The sequence below is a fragment of the Haliotis cracherodii genome, unplaced genomic scaffold (genome assembly GCF_022045235.1).
Source record: "Haliotis cracherodii isolate W230 unplaced genomic scaffold, xgHalCrac1.p SCAF_4, whole genome shotgun sequence".
Lineage (NCBI taxonomy): Eukaryota > Metazoa > Mollusca > Gastropoda > Lepetellida > Haliotidae > Haliotis > Haliotis cracherodii.
The window spans coordinates 16,846,695-16,869,951 of record NW_027266297.1 but is presented as its reverse complement, the minus strand read 5'-3'; the positions used below and the strand labels follow the sequence as shown (position 1 = coordinate 16,869,951).

General features: G+C 37.9%; 1 protein-coding gene across 1 annotated transcript in view; it reads right to left on the bottom strand.

The window, feature by feature from the left end:
• LOC139478230 (tyrosine-protein kinase Src42A-like) overlaps positions 1–21,088 on the bottom strand; it is a 45,155-nt gene extending 24,067 nt beyond the window's left edge. Inside the window, exons 1-3 of the mRNA XM_071260634.1 lie at positions 20,508–21,088; positions 7,096–7,217; positions 371–534 (exon numbers count right to left, since the gene is read on the bottom strand). Coding sequence (XP_071116735.1) covers positions 371–534; positions 7,096–7,217; positions 20,508–20,926 — 705 coding nt within the window. The 5' untranslated portion in view covers positions 20,927–21,088. The remainder of the gene's footprint in view (positions 1–370; positions 535–7,095; positions 7,218–20,507) is intronic.
• Positions 21,089–23,257: the final 2,169 nt, after the last annotated feature.

The following is a 23,257-nucleotide window of genomic DNA, read 5'->3' as shown; positions in this document are numbered from 1 at the left end:
ACTTTCACCATTAGCAGATGGCTAGTATGTAGCAGATCATGTAGCAGAATAGTGAGTGTAAGTGAGTTGGGTTTGGCGCCACTTTTAACAGTATTCCAGTCATATCACGGCGTGTCAGCTTAATGTGGGAGGAAAGCCTGAAATGAGGCAGGTCTTAGACGTTTACCACTTCGGTGAAACCCACAAGCATGGGTATGGTGCTGTCAAACCTAGAAACATCATTCGAACCGGGATTCGAACCCACAATCATGGGTTTCTGGCATGTCTAAGGGACGCAACTCAGCAAAGCGAATTACGGCGCCTTAGACGACTGGGAGCAGAATAGTGAAAATTATATTCATTTTGTATCTTATATCATGCGATGTTTTACCTGTGAGCATGGTTTCCTAAGGTTGACACAGAGGCCATCAGCATCAGAACTGTAATGGTCGACCAGTTCCGAAAGAGATCTGAATGTTACACGGCGAGCGATGAAGAAACCACCCTCATCCAGCTGACGAATTCTGTAGTGCTTTACTGTGTCACCATCACGAACTGAAAAGAATTCAAATGATGAAAAGTATTTGTGAGTTTATCAACTTTAAAAAAAAATAGTACTACAGAATAACTTCCACGGGTCATCAAGTAAACCCTCCAAAATGAGGTACATGCACCATGAAAAGAGACAAAGGTATCAATGATATTTATTATGTATCAGTTCGTTGTATGAATGCCAGAATCAATCAAACACTTAATAGATTATAAAAAAGTCAAAAGATTCATGTCATGTTCTAAAGTCAAAAGTTTAGGGGCCCATAGATTCAAATATCTCAGGATTTTGGTTTTGTTGTTTGTTGATCAACGCCGGACTCCAAAATTCCAGCAATATGGCGGCGGTCTGTTAATAATCAAGTCTGGGCCAGACAATTCAGTGATTGACTTCATGCGCATCGATGTACACAATTGGGATATGATGACATGCATCAACCAAGTCAGCGAGACTGACCGCGCATTCCCGTTAGTCGCCTTTTAGGGTAAACATGGTTGCTGAAGACCTATTCTAACCTGGATCTTCCCAGGTTAAATATCTCAGAATCAAACCTAAATTTCAAACAAAGCATATGGGCCCTACAGTAATATTTCCTTAGATAAAGTTAGTTACTCTGATAGCATATGAAACACATGACTACAGATATAATTCTGAACCATTAATAAGTTTTTGTACAATATTTTCTTATGGCAGATGTTAATATCCCAGCTGACCAAACTTCAATGATTAGACATGATTGATTTGAGAAAAGTCAGATACCAGGATGTCCCCTTCGCTAGGATATTACAACAATGCAGAAGAAACTAGGCCCTACACCTATTTTTTGCAAACTTTGGCAAGGTTGAAATATTTAAAAGTAAACATAATAACACAGGATTGATCAAACAAACCTTGCAAAAGAGAAAGAAAGAGATTCCAAAGCTTCAACATTTTAATTTGTCATCATCGTGATCATGGTCATGGCCTTATTTCAGATTGATTTTTCATCCAACAAACAGATTATTATTTTCAAACCTGTGGTATTGGTCATGAGGGCATTGTCTCTATGTACATATGGTAGGCTTTTTTATACTTCTCTTTCTACACAGAAATGCATAGAAGAAGAAAATCAATATCTACCATTGTATATGCACTGTATGGGAATGCAGCGACATTTGATGCAAACAATGCAGGGTTGAGATCACACTGTGAGTCAGTCAGCAATATTGAAGTCTGAATCATGTTGACCTGTAATCAAGTCTAGACCAGACAACTAGTGGTCAATATCATGAGCAACAACCAGGTCACAGGCAGGTCACAGTGTCAAGCACGTTGGTATTTCTTCAAACACTTCCTACTCAGCAGGCACCGTGACCATCAGATGCCTGGTTTAATAGGCTCATATAACAAACATGGAGTACTTGGGACATATTCAGCACTGCAAATCCAACACACATAACTGCATGAGTAGAGAAGACTCAGCCTTGCTCTCGCTGTGCTCACAACACCAGCACCCAGAAGCATGGTTAGAACGACTCATGGATGTAGCGTGAGTGTGGAATACAAAAACGCAGGCTTGTCCTTAGGAAAAGGAACTGTCAAAATCCATGGTTCAGAAGTTAACTGTTCAATTTTGTACAATATTTCCACTTGCACCATAGTGTGGCCAATCTTGGTTTGGTCTGGAGGAATTCATTGCATGGTTAATCACAAATGGGTTTCACTAAATTGCTAAGTTCTATGGTCTAGTATGCAGTGCTTGGAAGGTCGGTCCTGGCAGAGGATGCCACCCATCTTTTAGTTTTAGTACACAGGATGCAGAGTGAGTGAGTTTATGCTTTACGTCACATCGGTAATATTTCAGCCATATCGTATCGGGAAGACACAGCATGCAGAACCCTGTTAAGTGGTATACTTGATGGATGCTGGGGGGGGCACGGCACTGACCCTCATGGTATGTACGGTACACTCACTGAGTAGACATTTCAAAACTTTGTCAAGTATCAACAAATAAACAAAACACTAGAAATATCATTCTACGATATCACTGATGAGAGTTGTGAAGCAACATTTACTATAATCGACTAGCGACATGGTTTGGGTTGGGTCCAAGACAATGGCAGAATAAAAATAAATAATTTCAAACCAAAAAAGTTAATTTAGTGTCTATGTTGATTCTGCCACCTAGTGTGAACACAAAAGGGTCAAGGCTGAAGAGGCTCAGTGTCCTCAACCACAAGAAACTGCAGACACTGAACAAAATCTCATAAATCTCTTGTCATGTGGAGTGAAATGGCAGCACCACAGATGTATCTCACCCTGAGGATGTGGAGGTATGTAGTTCCTGAGTAAGGTCATGAAGACATTTTTTTTCCTCCATTGGTGGTGACAAGCGAGGCTGAATGTTGGGTTTCTCTCTCCAAAAAGCACAAAAATGATATTTTCTAAACTTAACTTAACAATGTCTCCAGGTCACATGTAAAATGAAACAGAATCATGTCACAGAGACTTACTGCCTCTGATAATGGGTGCTCCTCCAGAAAGTTACAGACTGAATCTATTTTGAAGTTATCCCGTTTGTATACACACTGATCATAAAACTGCAGCATATCCTATTCTGGCAAATCACACCAGTGAGTGAGTAGGGCATAATGCTGTTACAGTACTCCAGTTATATCACAGCATGTCAAGCTTAATGTGGGAGTGAAGCCACAAGAGATGCAGGTCTTAAACTTTAGCACTTTGCTGAAATACCCGAGGATGGGTACGGTGCTGCCAAGCTCAAAAACAATTTTGGGGTGAACTGGGATTGGAACCCTGAGACGAATGGGCCAACAGTGTCCCCTGGCAACAATGAGTGACAAAGGCTAGAAACACCTAAGTCAGTATGTGATGTCAGTCCACTGTAATTTTACATGATAGGTCAGGAGACAACCTGGGAGGGAGAATGCAACATTCAGGCAGCAAGGGTTGGGAATCTGGTCAAAACATAGCAGACTGTTATATCCTTGCAGATACAGGATTCAAACAAATGATAACCAGATCCTGGCACATTGAAGGGAGGTAATTCTTAACATTTTGGCAATCAATGTACTTAATGCTAAATGAGTAAACGATTTTACAGCTAGACTAAACCACTCATCCCAAACTAATCCAAAAATAGGTCAAGTAACCAAAAATGTGACACGTTGGCTGAACACAGAGCATACATCACGGACAAAGTCATTTAATATCATAAACCTGAATTAACAAGTAAAATAGACTTGTAAACTTCCAATCATCTACATCCTTACCATTTCTCACTCAAATCAAAAGCCTATTACGGTAGTTTGTAAAGGTTTCTCAAGTTCAGAAGTACGGATTTGGAGATTGCATGATGCCTGTATACATAACCTTGTCAGCAACTTTCCCAAACAGATTGCTGCTCAATCACATGCCATAAAACCTTAATCAGTGAACATTTCCATTTTTATCAATTAACTCTGCTGTGGGAAACAAGCAGGACTTTTCAGATTCAGAACAATGCGAGTTCTGTTGACAATGTTGTGGTTCCCCTGACAAGCTTCTCTGATTATTGAACATATGAACAATATGGTCCATTGTGCCCAAGATGTGATTGCTCGAAAGTTTACTGCCTGTGAATTAACAGAACTGTTGAGAATTGGCTTCAATATTTTTCTTTCATTTATGGAGGTGTGCACACCCTTTTTACCACCATAAACGCCAAATGATATGGAGGTCATTTCTTGTAAATTAATTAGGAAAGAATAATAACATCACAGATAACCGCGCTAAAATTAACATTTGAAACCTCATGCTGCGCATTCAGTTCCATATTCAATTTAGCGCGGTTTAATCTACAGGTAACCTAGCTCTATATTGAAAACACTATGTTTATTAGTGCTGGGAAGATACATCAACTGTGCGATCCGATACATATCACGATACCTTGTTCACAATCCAATATGTATCATGATACTTGCATGTGCTCTTATCTGTGGTGCATAAGCCATCTTTTTAACAGTTGGCAGTATGAAGTATGGCCCAATGGATGAAAATAGTTCCTTTTTTTTAACCACTAATTTTCACTACTAATTAGTGCTTGGTGTAACCGCCATTTAAGTAAACATTTAAGGTATGAATCAATATTTTTTTACTTAGTGTTCGACTGTGAATATCAGGAAGTAAAATATCGCGATCCACCAATGCATCAGTGTATCGTCCCAACACTAATGTTTATCTCCTAATTGTTAAACACATCTTTCCTTCTTGCTTTCCTGTGTTTAACATTTTTAATTCAGGTAAATGTTCATATTGAATATCCTGGTCTGGCCTAGTCATGTAATGATGTAATGATGACTACATAGTGTGACACAAAACTCATTGAAAGAACAGACAAGTGAGTGAGTGAGTTTTGGTTTTACGCCGTTTTTAGCAATATTCCAGCAATATCACGGCGGGGGACACCAGAAATGGGTTTACACATTGTACCCATGTCGGGAATCGAACCCAGGTCTTGGGCGTGACGAGCGAACGCTTTAACCACTAGGCTACCCGACTGCCCCGAAAGAACAGACAAGGAAAGTTTTCTTTGAAAAGACCTATTACTGCCTCTAACAGTTGTAAACAATTTCCATAGAAACAATTTAGAAAATGCATACAAAATGTAACAAAACATCTTAATCTCAAATACCCAATAGAAAATTATGCAGCATCAAAAGGCTGAGAAATTTACACTGGACTGGTTTGTCACGATAGGACATGATACGATGACACTAGGGGTGAACTGATACAGCAAGGTCATAATGCGATACATATCACGATACACAGGTCGTCACGATATGATGCGTTTCGCGATGCATATATTTACATCAAATTGAAGGAAACATCATGACAATAAATATTTCAGAGCTGGTTCAAAAGGAAAAGCTAGCTGTAGACACATGTTTGAAGCGGCTGTTTTAAGTAGTGAACTTGAAACACTAATTACAACACATTTTGCGATACTTGATTGACAAAAACATTGGGGGTCATTAAAGGAGTATGTATGTAGTATGTAGTTCATTTCAGCAAGAGTATCATCTTGCATCATGTACCGTATCAGTACATGAAAACTCTCAATGCACCGGCGACTGATTTATCATTTCATGCCTACATCATACATTACTGCATCTCCATACAAAACTACAAATTCAATACCAATGAAATTCTAAGGATGCAAATGAAAATAATTACTAACATTCTGTCTTCAATTTAGTAAATAAAACCATAAATGTCAATACTGGATCAATTTAAATGGGGTGTGAGGGGTAGAAACTAACATTTTTAGTCCATTTGTCCTTATAATGATAACATATAGCAAAACCCTTAAAAATGGCAAATTTCTACTAGTCTTTGTGATACCTTAACTATTGGGCAGTTTGGCAAGGACTACAGGACTGGTGCCAATTTCTAACACTGGGGTATGTTCAAGCTAATTGGTCCTAGCAAGCTTGATTCAAGTATTTCAAAAAATAACTGGAAATCTTCCTGCTTAAGCTGAAGTATAGGATGTGCAATAAACGTGTTGCTACTACTGAAGCAGACAGCTGTCACATGTAAGCCTATTTGTTGCCATAATCAAGCTGTGTCTATTTCCATCCCAGTAGCTTCCTACACAGCTCGCAGTCTTGTATGATGACATGTTTACTGCAAAGTACCGACTTCTACTCCACTGTCTGCATGAAGAGTAAATATTGACACCATCCAGTGAGATTGTCACACTGAATAGATCTATGTTCAACTGCAGGCTACGAACATCATCAGTATGTGGTGGGACCGCATTCTCATAAACAAACCACAAGTTGGCATAATACTGAACAATGCACACAGATGTGTGTTTATCTTATTAGGAAACAGTACATGAAATATTCATGTGTCTAATAATATGATCACAGTTTTGTCCACAAATAGAGTATGAGCCTAGCTCTGGCCCAGGGTCAACAACGATAGAAAATAACTGTTTTAGTCCACTAGTCTTTATAATGATAACATATAGCAAAACCCTTAACAATTCACCTACTAGTCCTTAAAATAACTTCACTATTGGGCAGTTTGGCAAGTACTATAGGACTAGCGCTAACTTCTAACACTGGTCAACAGAGATAAATGCAATTACATCAAATCCCACTTGTCCTGACGACTTTTATGAAAACTGAAAACAAATAACCACATAAAATGGTCTCACATCCAGAATGCTCTACTTATCCGGATTTATGGTATCTGGAATTGCACGGTGAATATCAACGACCAACAATGAAATTACACATGTTTATGCTCTACATATGTTGCTCGCTTTTAACCTTTCATCTCAAGCCTTTCTTTCAACCAATCAGATTGCAACCTACAGTCCCGTTTGTTTTTCAATCATCATTCACAAGTCACCGACCCACTGACCTCCATATCAAGGGACCTCCATACGTTATCGGAGCTGATACAGGCCGAGATGAAAACTGGATGCAACGTATTGCCTATTTGGTGACACATGATTAACTATTCTTAGCAGGAATGCTCCCATTTTTTTTAAATACAACATCAAACATTCTTACCTGATAATGAATAGTCGTTTCTTCTACTTTCACTGTCACGAATTAAATATGCCCCGTGTTCATTTTCTGGCGATAATAACTTCTTCTCGGCTTCCACTCTCTTGATTTTACCGAAATACCATCTGAAAGACAAGAAACATAAAAATATATAACTTTAATAACTGCCAAGACACATCAAACTCTTCATTATGACAACATGGACATCTCCACGCTAACCCTAAAATCCATCTTTACCATTCCAACATTCACACAAGAAGCCACAGGATGCTGGTAGTTTTTTAACCTCCCCCTAAAAAAATTCAAACCAAATGATGTTTGACTATTCTTAAAGAAAACACCTTTGTTTGGAAACGTGTCAACGCGCAAACGACCTAAACACATCTCAAACATCTGAGACAAAAAAGTATTAATTAAACAAGGCATAAGTACCTCCTGAGTCATAGTGTGAAAATACAGATATGCAAACAAAAATTGCAATGACAGCGGTATAACAAAACCATGTCTATTCACATGTATGTATGGTATTTAAAGATCACTCCAAGGTTCGCCTTGAACTACATACAAACGTACACAATAAACAAGCTTCAATTATTCTTTTGAGCAACTAGTCAACAGGGACAAGTGGAAGAGATTGCCACAAATATTTGCAACGTCTCCATCGACTAGTGCGAACAAACAGGGGAATATTTCTACCTTTCTGTCTGGGCCCCACAGCACAGCTTCAGGTTGGGCCTGAACCGACCCCATGTCCATGGCATGTCTTATTCAACACAGGCTCTTTCATGTATTTAATGTGCTTCTTGGAATCGCTGCCTCAAAAAAGTGTATAATGTGTTTCAACGATATTCACCTTTACAGCTGAAAATCTGGGTATCGTCCCCACATGGTAACATGCACAGCTTGAAATTACTACATCATCTTGAAAAATCAATTCCATAACCATATTTTTTTACGTGACCTTATTTTACACTTTCAAAAACTGAACTCCTAATATATCACTGAGCTTGCAAGATATCTTCTGAAAAACCTCATGTCATATTCATAATCATACATCTAAGAAAAGCATCATTTATACCTCAAACATCACCTGCACACTTGAAACTTTTCTTAGCAACTTTTTAAAAATGAAATATACTCTCAATACTCAAGTAATCATCACAAAGACCTTGAAATATGACCTGCTCAAACATCTTTTAATATACAGCTGTAACATCATGGAAAACAGTATACTTCATAACAAATCCCAGTCCTCTGTAAAGCACAACATTGAAACCAGATCGCCAGGGAAGCTGTCAACATGCAGGTTTGCCTTTCATAAATACAATGAACAGGAAAGGTGGGACGAACCACATACAAGGTGGAGTCTTTAAACAAGGTAACAGATGTACCTAACTGGAACATGTACAGCGATTTATTTAGCTGGAAAAGTAGGAACAAAGAACTTGTTCCGGAAATATTTCTAACAAGATTCCACAGAATGGTACGCCATTGTCCACACCTAAAACATGTTGAATATTTGATTGATATTGATTAAAACCCTGATGAACAAATCTTGTCAACAGCCTACTAATTCTTATCAGCTCGACATGTACACCTAAACTATGTGCATTCTATGATGGTGTACAGCATTAACTAGTAATAAACGAAGCATACACAGAAAGAAATAGGCGAACAGAGGAAACATCACAGCAATGACCATATCCAGTTGGAACATGGCCTTGAGTCCACTGAAAACAACTGCAACACTATCACAGTATCCAATATCATGCCAAGCAAGAGAGCCTGGTGAGGTTCAGTGAGATGAAGGAGCATTTGACTTGGACACCTGATGAGCAGGTCTGCTGATAACGCTGCTGCAGATTCTGTTTATTATCAACAATTAATTTCTACATTGACAGAGTTATCTTGTCATGTCAAAAGTTCAGATAAAACATATGCCTGAAGCTGACATGGGTGATTAAGAAAAGGTTCAATCTGACTGTCTGATGCCCAACCTGCAACTGGTGAAAAGAGGCTAGTGTTTATAGCTCCAGGAACTGTATTTAAAAATTTCCACAATCCACACTGGATTGATAAAACAGTCCTCTTAAAATATCGATTTTATACAACAATTTGTTCCTTGACTCTAAAACCATGATTCCATCAAGTGAAAATACACAGAAACACGCAACAGCTAGCTAATCAATAATTCCCCTTCAAACTTATTCCTTTAAACGCTACAAATGGCAATTTATGACCAACTAAAGATACACAAAATCTCAAAGGAATAGCAACATGAAAGAATAGGTAATATCATATATATCAAGTTCAGATTCAAAGGCAAACAAGCACATTCAACAGAAAATATCAGATTATTAAACTAACACCATAAAATGTCACCGCCATGTTATTTGGTAGTTCCATAATTACTGAACATCAAAGATGAATACCCTCTGATCAAGAGTATTGCAAGTTACCATGGTTACATATGCAAAAATCAAGAATCATTTCACCATGGAATATCTGCGTTCCATAAGCTGAGAATCACCTTCCTTACAATTCCCCACACACAACTTGCTCATAATCCACAAATCACATCTGAAAAAGCAACTGGTCCAAAGAAGAAATATTCAAACATCGAAACAGGTTCTCAGTCCAGACACAATGTTCCAAGCGGCTTGAAGCCACAAGTCATCAAAACCCAAGACACCAAAGGCAAAAAATCACACAAGCCATCAGAATCTGGTATAATCAAAACCCAACACAACCAACACAAAAGCACATCCCAATATATGTGCCAACCAGCCAACCAGTCATCCGACCATTACAACAGAAGTGATCTTGAGAAGACGGTATGTATCTAGTCACTGTCCAGAGATCGTTTACACATGGGGAAAAGCCACACGAAAGCAAGTCAACAGCAGGATCCCAGTCACCACCTGTCCGCAGTGAGTGTATTGACCTGCTACAACTGCTGGTGTACTCTGTCCACTGACACTACACACGGCAACAGTATCACCATTGTTTACCAGGGTTTATAGGGAAACCATCATTTCCTTGGTAAACCAATTCGCTAGCTCTATGTTTGAAATTGAAGGTCAAGGGATCCTTGGACAATGATATTGAGATTTGTTTTGTGTGTTGGAAGTGCAAACTCTGCTTTGCTTACAATGGCAGCTGATTTCAATAAGAAATTATGTTGAGCAAGTAGCAAATTTGCAATCATTTCACCACAGTATTTGTGATATGGACCAATATGAGGAATGCAGCTGATGAACCAATACTCAGTTCCAGACAGGAGGGGGCACGGGTGGCCCAGTCGTCTGAGGCGCCGCGATTCACTGTGGAGAGTTGCATCCCTTGGGCACGCCAGAAACCTATGATTGTGGGTTCGAATCCCGGTTTGCACCAATTATGTTTCTAGGTTTGTCAGCACCATACCCATGCTCGTGGGTTTCACTGAAGTGGTAAACGTCTGAAACCTGCTTCACTTCGGGCTTTCCCCCCCACAGCTGACACGCTGCGATATGACTGGAATACTGTTAAAAGCGGCGTTAAACCCAACTCACTCACTCACTCCAGACAGGAAGCCACCAGTAAGATGGAATCTAGGTTAGGGATGTCATGACTGGCCAATACATCAGTGCAATGATTATGCTGACAATTTTCTAAGACAATATGCAGCAATAGAAACTAACAGTTTTAGTCAACTAGTCCTTATCATGATAACAAATGGCAAAGCCCATAAACAGGGCAAATTTCTACTAGTCCTTATGATACCTCAACTATTGGGCAAGGGCTATAGGATTAGTGCTAATTCCTAACGCTGGTATTATGATACACGGTACAAATTTACCAATACCAATTCATATTTTAATCCCAAAGCGTTTGACACATGGAACATTTACAACAGCAATGGAATGACTTTCTTGGCAAAATAGGTCATACCTAGACTGTTATCATTATTAATTTATGCAATATCTACATTGGCACAGTGTACATAGCTTTAAGACTTAAATTCTGTTCTAGTCTTTCAACTGGTGTTGACACTACAGTTTTATCTGAAATTTTAATAAAATTGACTGAAATGAAACATATTTCTTTTCAAATATGAGACCAGAAATTCAGAAAGATTCAAGGCTTTTTTAGCAGTGTTTATGCCCTATGAACAATGAAAGGTAAAAATGGCTGCAAAGTAAGTATCGCGAAACATATCTTATCGGGAGACAGTGTATCATGATTTCCCCCATCAATATTAAATGTAGAGGGTCATAAGTGCAAAAAGTGCTATATCCATTGACAAATAGGATTTAATAGGAACCAAATAAATGACAATGTGATATACATTACATATCGGCTATTAAACATGCTGTTAAGAATGCCCTATTTTGTGCTTTGAATTTGTATTTCATTCAAACCATCATTGTTCTTGAAGGTAGCATAAAACAAGAGCCGGACCAGCAGTTGACGCCAGCAAGGAGCAATGTTCCTCGAGTTGACACCGGCCCAAACTTGTCTCTTTGCATCTTCTTGAGGAGATATTAATGTTGATATAGGGACAAGCTCAGCTTACCAGACTGACCAACTTGTTCTAGACATGGGCTTTGGAATAGTGGCTTCAGTTTATTTGTTTGTTGTTTAATGCCGCACTCAGAAATATTCCAGCTATATGACGGCGGTCTGTAAATAATCGAGTCTGGACCAGACAATCCAATGATTAACATCATGAGCATCGATCCACGCAAATGTGATCGATGACATGTTTCAACCAAGTCAGCGAGCCTGACCACCCGATCCCGTTAGTTGCCTTTAACGACAAGCATAGTCGCCTTTTACGGCAAATATGGGTTGCTGATGACCTATTCTACCAAGGAATCTTCACGGGCCAGTGGCTTCAGTCATAAACTGTATTTGTAACAATTGAACACCATAGCACCAATCATGTTCATGAGGCATGAAATATTCACTGTCTTTTAAAAACATGACTACCAAAAGAAAATATTTGGAATGATGAAATATTTACTTCAGTTTGAACTGAAAGTTTTGTCATATGATAAATACATGAACATCATGTCTAAATCCCAAGGGAGGAGATCTGACACCCATACATAAACTTCACTTCTTTAGAATAAGAATTAACTTCTTTTGTCATACTTGAAATCTGTCAATCCAAAATTAGCTCAGTTTTCAAAAGCAATCCTAGATGAAGCTGCTGAGCAGATTTCACACAATTATCCGAGGCAAGTAGGCTAAACATGGAGCTTGTGTTAACAATTCACGATGAGTCACCTCAAGATGAAGATCATCTCCACAACTAAGCCGAGATTCTTTCCTTCTGCAGGCTTTCAAATCGGTTTCTTTCTCAGACATTGACTCATGGGCATAGATAGGTCTGATAAGAACTGATAGTTTGGTAATTATTTAAAAGACAAAAATCATTACATATTGTCAATTGTCTCTAGAAAAAGATCACAGCTTTGTTGCCCATGTCATAGTCTGCAACTTTAACATGTTTAACCACTAATCCTAAGCTCGAGTCTAGTTTTGGTTTGTTGTTTTACGCCGCACTCAGCAATATTCGAGCTACATGTATATGACGGCGGTCTGTAAATAATCAAGTCTGGACCAGACAATCCAGTGATTAACATCATGAGCATCGATCCACGCAATTGGGATACAATGACATGCACCAACCAAGTCAGCGTGTCTGACCACCCGATTCCATTAATCGCCTCGTATGACAAGCATAGTCGCCTTTTACAGCAAGCATTGGTTGCTGAAGACCTATTCTACCCCGGATCTTCATTATGTTCACGGGTCACTGAGTTTAGCAAAATTCTGTTCTGTCTGGCAAGTTCATAAATATTTACTTCTGTCTGGCAAGTTCATAAATATTTGCCAATATAACACTAAAATTAATATTAAGGATGCCGAAGCGTAGTTATGGCTAGTACCCCCAAACGTTTTGGGCACAAACTGATGTCATCAAATTCCTGATGTGCTCCCATTAAATCAGCTGAATCAATTGTTTCCAGAGCAGTAAGGAAACACTTCACAGCAATACAATATGTATTTTGATGATACATGAAAACCTGACACTAACATCACCAAAACACGGTATCAAAGGATTGATCATACCCTCTGAAAATGGAATATCACAATAAATGTTGGTACCAGTACCACATTAAAGATCCTCATGTTCATTTGACACATGACCGTATCATGAGATACTCAGATGGAAGCACAAACCATGCCGATGCACCTAACTCAATCAGTCCCAGTTGCTGCTTCAGGAAACAGTGGAACATCAATATCTGACCCGCACCCTGCTACCACTTCTACTTCACGGCTGCAGTGAACTTGTGTCTCATGCATATGGACAGAATGGTTTCGCCCTTTAAAATAGACAGCTTTAGGCACTAGTCCAAATCGTGATTCTACTAAAATTCCTGTCCGTCTTGAAAGTTCATTTCAAGATAGCCTATAATCAACATCATAAACTATTTGCCAGTAGATGAGTTCGAGCAAGGCGTTTTCCAAAGTCTTTGGCACAGACCACCTCAACTCAATTTTCTCATTTTCCTTGATGTTAGACAGACTGCACGAAACTTTAACAAAAAATAATAGTGCGTGGCTACAACATACTCTTTGTCCTAAAGAACCCTCTTTTTAGCCTACCCAAGAGCATCCTCTATTTCCAGCCTATTTATTTACCAATACAACAGGCAAGGTCAGCATAACACCTGCTTGTTCAACTGTTAATTCAATATTTCAAATTGACAAAAAGCATGATATGGGTTGACATGGATTAACATGTGAAACTTTGTGTCAAACTGACAGACAGACAAACTTATTGATAGAGCTTAACTGTCATGAGAGATTAAAGGAAGAATACTATGGTTCTGGTATCAAGGAACAAGTATCCAGCATCAGATGATGGGCCAAGGCAACTGACATGTACAAGAAAATCCATCAAAACATTGAAATCACAAATACTACGTTCAATTTTTATGACTTAGATGAAATATTCAACCTTAAAAGCAAGGCACTGCTCCAGAGATTAAAAACATTAGATGCAATAAGGTAATCCAACCATACCGACTATAAGCATGATAAGTGTCAGGCATGCCAGGGAGAACACGAGTAATGGATTTTTTAATCTATCCCATAATTTTTTTCAAATGCAGACAACCATTTTTATCTGAATGTGAGTGCAAATAAAGTCAAATGTAAGAAATCCTTCAAGCAGTTGTATATATGTTCATCCCAAGCATATCAATAAGTGAGTGAGCTGTTTTTACTCCGTTTTTGGAATATTCCAACATCATGGCCAGGGACACACAAGGGACACACCAGAAATTGGCTTCACACATTGTACCCATGGTGGGATTCAAACCTGGGCCTTTGGCATAACGAGTGAACTCCCTAACCACTAGGCTACCCCATCGTCCCTCAAGCATATCAAATAAGGAGACAGGGCAATAAACTTCACATAGGAAGTTTGACACCATATACGATGTATGAATAGAAACAGACCCTGGAGGTTCAACACTGTCAGTTGTATTCCCATTTAACTGATCGTAAGCTTCAGGACAGACTACTGTAGACAGACAGGGCGACATCCACAGGTCACTCACCTGTGTGAGCCAATACATCTCTGCACAATAATGATCTGTGTTTACAGGGATGTATGTAGACATACTCAAAGGTTGATATTCAGCTCTATATATTCAGTTCTAAATCTGCAGCAAATATCTGTAAAACGTCTGGAATTAAATAATTCCCAGTTCATGGTAATCAGGTAATAGTTATAATTAATTCTATGGTATTTTAGAGGTGATAACACTAATAACAGGCAAATTAAAAGGAAGAGAATTTAATGTCAGGATTTTCATTACTCATGGTTCTGACCATGCTGAATGCAATGTTAAAATACAATATCAACCATGTTAAAACATGGTTAATGGTTAAAATACCAAAGAAATCCCAATTTTTAACAAAATAATTGTTTCCCAATTTCCCAAAGGACATTTACTTTGGGATTCTAGATAAACTCCTGTCTTAATCATCTGAAAATAATCAACATCTATTTCTACTAACTTGAAGACCATAGCTTTTCCAAACAACAACAAAATGTTGTTTTTCCTTGAATGTATAGTAACAAATTCAATAACGAAGTATCTTCTTTCTCCGAGTATATCCTGTACAAGAGGCAAACTGCATCTAGGGTAAAGGTGCAATATTTGCCTTTCCTTTCACATAACAAAAGAATTAAACAGCACTGTGGCGCTAATGACAGGGGTATTCCTAGATTTGTTGTTGATGAAATCCGATTCTGGATGATTAACAAATATTTTGTTTTTTACTGATTAACCATCAAAGCAGAATTGATTAAACCAATACTCAAATCATAATCCAATCAATAAAGGATTTCAAAATAGTATGGGTCAATCATGTTTCTGGACAAATTGTACTGCTGGACGTTGGTATCTGTTAATAAAATTCCAGCTGAAAGCAGACTCATAGACCGACAAGAAAACACAAACAAAAGGATTCCGATTTATCAGGAAATGGAAGGCAAAACATTTTCATTTTGATCTTATTTGTGGTATTTCTAAAATAATAAATGGTTTAACAATTTCAATAAACACATGATCTAAATGAGTGAGTGAGTGAGTGAGTATGGTTATACGCCGCTTTTAGCAATATTACGGCGGGGGACACAAGAAATGGGCTTCACACATTGTACCCATGTTGGGAATCGAACCCGGGTCTTCGGTGTGATGAGTGAACGCTTTAACCACTAGGCTACCTGACCGCCCCCATGATCTAAATAATAAATATCAAATTAGGCCGAGCAGTGCCTCAATTTCATCCTCAGTCATCACCTAGTTAAAGTCGTGACACACCTTTCTGTCATTCAAAAGCGGAGTAAATGGGACCAACCCAAATACGAGACATTTAGGTCAACTGTTCTATTTTCATAATAACAGAAGGAAATTTGTAAGCATGGTGGGGCTTGTCATTATGAATCTGTTGAATGTACCACACAACAATGCATGTCTACTTTTAAATAGGGGAGCGGGGGTTAGCCAGTGTGTGTGGGTTGATTACATCAGCACTAGTGTGTAGTACTGGGAACTGACCGTCACCATGGTCACTACACCGAGATGACCATTACACTTCCCTCTGTGCCTGTCGTCACCTCTCATTGTATGTGAACATACCTACAGTCGGAGACTTAGTTCACTTTAACGTGTCAGACAGTATAGGACTTGCTACGTCCTGTTTTGTTTTTGTTTTTTAATGCTTTACTCAGCTATTCCAGCTACGTGATGGCAGCCTGTAATTTGTAAATAATCAAGTCTGGTCCAGACAATCCAGTGATTGATATCCGGCCACGGTGGTATGATGGCATGCAATCTACCAAGTCAGCCAGTCTGACCACCGATTCATTAAGTTGTATGACCGAGATACAGCTGTAGGTTGCTAGGGACCTCATATAACCTGCGAGTCCCCACAGGTTTGCTTTAAGCTTTTGGCCGAGTATTGTAAACAAAGAAAAACTCCATAATTTCTGGCATACTAGGGTTGTTATGATACCATATTTTCTTGAGTATAGTACACACTTCTTTTCCAATATATACTTTATATTAATACACATCTCGATTAATGACACTAAGGTTGCAATACTGTTTGGGTTTTAATTTAGCTCAGTTTGTAGGATAGCACTGATTGTCATCCAAATAGGTCACAACAATTCTTTTTTAATTTGGTAATGATGTAGAAGAGTGTCTACAAGACATTTATTATCAGATGTTTATGGATAGCAACTTCTTTTATTCTTTATACAACGTTTAAGAGATACTTCTTGTCCTTCATCAGGTGAATGATGTCCTCTCAAAATTTGATTAAATCATGAAAATGTCTAAAGTGGCTTTCGCACATTTTCATACTGATCATACCGTATGCAGGCATCGGTATTCCAATTGATTTGCATTGAATACCAACCCCTATTAACAATAACATGACAAAGGGTTTCCAAAATCTTTCCTTTCTACTAAGAATTATGATTATTAGACAGACCTCTTGACATTCATCTGTATCCTGTTGTTATGCAAATAATCATGACACAGTAGTATTTTCCCTAATTTCCAAGGAGGATATATTAACACAATTTCATTCATTCATAGAATATGACATCTTAGATCTAATTCAAATGAAACAATTGAATTTCCACCTTTAAGGATTTTTCACTGAACATGTTAAACGTGTTGAACGCACTTGAACATGTTGAAATGGACATTCTACAACGCCAGGGGTGTTGCTTTCAAGAATGCCTTTTGCTAATAGCCTGTAATGGTGTTGCAAGTCTTCTGCTAGTTCCTTTATTCCTCAGTGAGCATTTACCGGTACCATGATCTTAAACTGGCCAGGGATTATCTAGGATTCCAAACTAAGAACCCTTGGCAGGCAAATTGGGAAACATAATTATCTTATTCAAAATTGGGGTTTTAAGTTCTTATTTTCTAAATTCATTTAACATTGAATTTTAACTGCCTTCAATGCAATATTGTTAAACTAAGCATTAAAACCTAAACAAAAGAAAAATTTCAATTGGGGAATTATTACTGACATTTGCTGCACATTTGGGGGCCAAAATACCAAGCTAATCAGGTCAAGATCATCATAAGCATATCACACATTCACTGTATCATGTAGGGGTGAAATGATACATTGGTGCACCATGAGTTTTCATGGGACGATATGATACACGATACGTTTTCTTCTGTATCAATACTAGACGATACATTCGCTGGAAGAAATAACTTAATACACGAAAAGTGACACACAGCATTTATGTACTTCAAAAATCACGAACTGTCCTATAATTAGGGTTTCAAGTTGTCTACTAAAAATAGCTGCTACAAACATGTGTCTACAAGAAGCTTTTTGTTTTGAACCTTGTATCGTGACCTATATATCGCGATACGTATGGTACCGTGACCTTGCTGTATCATTTCACACCTAGTATTATGAGTAAACTAAACTGAATAAAGTACACAAGATGTATTTAGTAGTTTGTTTTGTTTGCTTATTGTGTAATGCCACACTCAGCAATCAGGCAATATTCCAGCTGAGATGGTGGTCTGGAAATAATTGTGTCTGGACCAGAAAATCCAGTGATTGACAGGACGAGCCTTATTTATGCAAATTGGATACAATAGTGATTATGCTGGAGACAAATGGCATTAGGACCTTTTATGAATTCTTGTTAGGATATTCTCCTGTATCTATCATGATCTATACTGATTTTGAAAATAATGATTAGGACATGTTCATTAATGATAAGTCAAAGTCCTAGAATATGAACTGATTGGATCCCATGTACAATGATCTGCAATAAACCAGGTCACTGAGTCTGACCAACTGATCCACTGAGTGACCTCTTACACCACACACTGGTTCCTGCGGACCTACCGTATGTTCCCCCCCAGAATCCCAATGGGTTGTGCTAAGTAGCAACTAGGCAGGTACTCAGACTAAATAATTTACACCTATCCATGATCCATAACCTTGTTTCTGATAATACCTGCAGGCCGATAAATAATAGGGACTGTCATTATAATTATAACTAAGAAACTTTTAATTCAAGTTGTAACAAATTTAACTTGAAAGTTTAAACATATGAAAAGACCAAGAGATTTAATCAGAATAAAAATATGACTGATAAGGAAACTGAACTTAAATTACAAAAAAAGTCAACCTAAATTCGGCAAAAAGACTCATTCAAGGTTCATAGGGACATAACAGATATGGAATACTAAAGTGAAGGCCTTTTCAAGACTTTCAACAGTCATTTTCCAGGTATTTGAAGTCTGTCAGCCAATGTGGTTTTATTCAAATCCTGCATACTATAGAGTAGTCAAAAGACCTAAGAAGCAGTATGAACATCACAAGTTTTCCAAGAAGATTTATTTTACAACAATAATAAAATAAATATAGTCTGTCATGGATTCTATTAGTAATACATTTATCAACAAGTTTTTATATATCATTTTCTACAAATTCAAGGCTTTTCAAGCTATTTGGGGGATTGTCAAGGTTGACACTAAAAATCAAGGCTTTTCATAGCTAGCTAGACCTTCTCTTCACTGAACCATAACTCTGTTTTTCTCGGAGTGGTTTTCTCACCACTGGTAATATAACACAACAATGTGTCTTATGTGTCTTGGCATTACTTGACAAAAGATTCATAAATTGGCATGTGAGTGTCAACTGATCCTTCAAACACTCCTCATTCAATACACAACATCAAACATTGTTTTTCTGGCATTCTTTTTCTCCAAAAACATAACATCTTTGTCGTGTGCGAAATGGAGAATGTTGACAATGGTTAAGCAAAACCTCATGCCAGTTATAGTGATGTAAGGCCTATATGTGTGTCAAATGCTCAGTGTTTTGATCTCAACAGCAGCTTCAACTGTTTAGTAAATATATAATCCTGTTCGTCACGTTCGAGTACCCCTCCCTTTACCTCCATCGAAATTTCTAATGATACAATGTTTAGAATTGTAGAAATGTTTAACCACTTGATATTTCTAAAATGTGTACGGTTTTCCTGTCCATATGTCATCATTAGGGCCACCCCTAGCTCTCTACCACTGTTACTGTCAGCATTAACCATGATAACATGAAAAAGATTGTCTTCAAACATATTAATAAGTTGGCTTTATGCCAACTTCCATGACTACTGATTTCACTAACACATATCTGACACTTGAAGGATAAGCTCTTATCACCTCAATACATAATACTGAATAACAAATTATGCAACAATGATATAACTCGCAGGGCAGCCAACTTCAATGATTTGTCATCTCTTGTTCTACTAATAGACTGCCTGCAGAAGGAAATATTGCCATGAGAGAGAAATTTGATAGGCCCATTATTTATTTTGTCACCCTGCCCTAAATTCCAATTTTACACAATGCTAATGTCGACATCTGTGGTTTTCCCTCATGAACATTGGCAGTAACTGGACAGAAGATTAAAGTGAGTCACACCACCTGCATAAGCACTGATATAACAAACATACATTAGCAAACGATAGTCATGCAGTCAGTCTGCCTATCTGTCAAATGAGCGACCAGCCACAACTACACCCCACTGTCTGCAACAGTCACTAAGCGATGAGAATCATAATCATGATAATGGATTTTGCAGCAAGATGACACAGAGATTAATTGATATCCATGTGGCATTTATACTAAACTGACCTTTATTCAGTGATATTTACGAGGAGATACTGCTGTTAATAGTCAGCATAGTTATCATAGCAGCTTTCGAACACACCCTGCTCGTATACACATTAACTCTGACCTCATTCAGAAGTATGCAGGGGTGGATCATAATAAACGGCGTATACTTACGGTTCGGATTCTAAACTCTTTAACTTGGCCACATAATTGGACGGTATATATCCCTTGTTTTTAGTAATCTTGGATCTAGCATTCCACCAGTCCCCTTGGGTATCGTCTAGAATTTCTAAGTGTTCCCCTTTTCTAAAACTCAAATCTTCATCAGTCCTTGCGTCGTAGTCGTATAATGCAACAAATATTTTACTCGAGGAGAGAGGCTCTCCTAACGATTGTTCTGACTGATGTTTTGGAGATGCTGCAATCGGAGATGCTGCCGACTGGTTCACATTTGTCACAATTGATCCCCCAGTGCTCGACACGCTCACAGCACCATTTTCCGACGCTGGTTTCGTGCGTTGAGGGGTTTCCACACCTCCATTGTTGGTTCTTGGAGCTGGGGAGTGATCGGAACCACCGAAACAGTTTCCCATCTTTTATGAAATAGAGTAGCCAAACGAAAACAGTAATCCTAGGGAAATAATGGACGTTCTCAGCCCTTACACCCGGCCGTGGTCCTATGCCATCCTCGTAATTTATCCGCAAGGGGAGACGATCTCATTGACATTATTCAGAAATATTCGTGATGATCTCAGCCGGCGCCGAACAACTACCTTTACAATGTACATCCGCCGGAAAAGGTTCGGCGTAAAGAAAGTGCATATGATGTGAACAAGGAAGAATATCTTACAACTTATGTTAAGAACTATTGATATTCTTCTAATTAATTAAATAGAACTACTATTGAGATAATTACAACAACATTATTCAAATCAAAACAGTGATGCAAGGTGCGAGATTCATACGCCCTGGGTTAGTCAGTCCCCTCTATGTAATTTGAGTCGAGCAATTTGATTGGTCGTCAGCTTTGGAACTTTCTCTTGAAATCATTACTACTATCATCCAATCAACGCATCTGTCACATGCGAATTAGGTCAAAATTAGATCGAGCTCTTCCTGAAAATCATTCGATTCATTTTATTGATTGATATGTCATTGCTGCTTGTAATGTGTATTGTTAATTTAACTGATAGCGTGAGGCTGGCTGCTTATTATTGTGTTAGGAAATGGAATTACAGGGTCAACAAGAATATTGGAAATTCGTATATCGTCTTTTAAATATATCTATCTAGCAGATATCTAGATGTCTAGATCTACAATAACATTTTTGGCCAATTGCCACAATTATTTGATTCATGTATAAAACATTGTTAAATAAAACAAATGTTATTGGTGCAAAAGAATTATGGATGTTGCGCATATTTTATACTTGTAACCTTTTCTAAAACTTAAGACTTTGGACATCAAGTTATTATACCAGAGACCATATCGGCATATTAATATATGGTCTCTGATTATACTTAATCCGTTTTCCTCAAAACAGGGACCATATACCGATATGGTCTCTTAATTTCCAAATTCTCCGCTCAAAACGATCTGAAAAGAATTCAATATCTAGGGCCTTCAAAATATATACCTTTAAATTATCATGTTATATCAGTGTGCGTCCAGAAGTGTGGAAATTAATACGCCCCGCGTTCCTCCCCACAATCGCGTTAAGGAAGAATTATTACAGAACGAACAGATAATACTGTAATGTACGGATGAATGAATAACGAATGGAAATTTGTTCAGCGAAGTATAAAATAGCAAATCGTAGCACGTCGTGATGATTCTCATCCTTTATGCCTCTCTAAAATCGAAGTGGTAACATAAACGCTTATATGATCTTCTTTGATAGGCATTTAGAAGTTGGAGTACTAAGTAAGGATAAGAATTTATGGATGAACAACTTTATTACAATTAATACACCGAAACGTCGCTCTTAATTGTAATAAAGAAGTTGTTCATCCATAAATTCTTATCCTTGCTTATATGATCATTGCAATGGACCTTTTAAACGTTTTCGTGAAAAATAATATGTTTTACCCAACAATTCTTGCTCCTTAATAGTTGTCCCATAGCATATAGTTTTCACTAACACTATAACCATGGGTTGTAATGATTTCAGATAACGGACACTTCAATGTTCTCTGTGTAGTTCACGTTAATTGCCAAATAATTGTGCATGCGTCAAATATCGCCCACTTCTTGCGTAACCATTAAATCCCAGTCCAAATCCTTTGTAAATGGCCAGGTGGCCTATTGTAAATGTCACACCAGGTGAAAGAACTTCCGGAAATGAACACGTGCATATTGCAATCAATCAACTACAAAGCGGCAAGCGCTCAATAACACGTTCCTGACCAGTAATTAACAACCCATTTGAAATTTTAACAGATGTCTTAATTGCTTGTGTGTGTTTTATGTGTGTTACCCATAGATGATAACATTATTTACAAATGAAATGTCCAGGGGAAACTGACTGTTAGGCCACACTGATGATGCTTTGAATAACTTGTCTTTCATTTATTTTGATGTAAAGAAAATAATTAAATATTGTTCTTAAAGCAACTGCTTTTGTGTGCGGGTGATATATTGATATTTAAGATAAAGACCATTGTATTTTGTGGTGTGGCTTAATGTTTTGTTAAAACCGTTTTTATTATTCGTAATTCTTTTAACGCGTGCGTGATATTTATCCTTCACCAGTGTGACCGAATTTGCATACAAAACATATATTTTTTGTCTGACAGTTATTTACAAAGTGGAAACAATTTATGGACAAGAACTTCTTTAATATACATTATTATAGTGACGTTTCGGTACAGATCCCTGCTTAACAACGGTATAAGGATCTATACAAAAAAGTCGCTATAATGCTA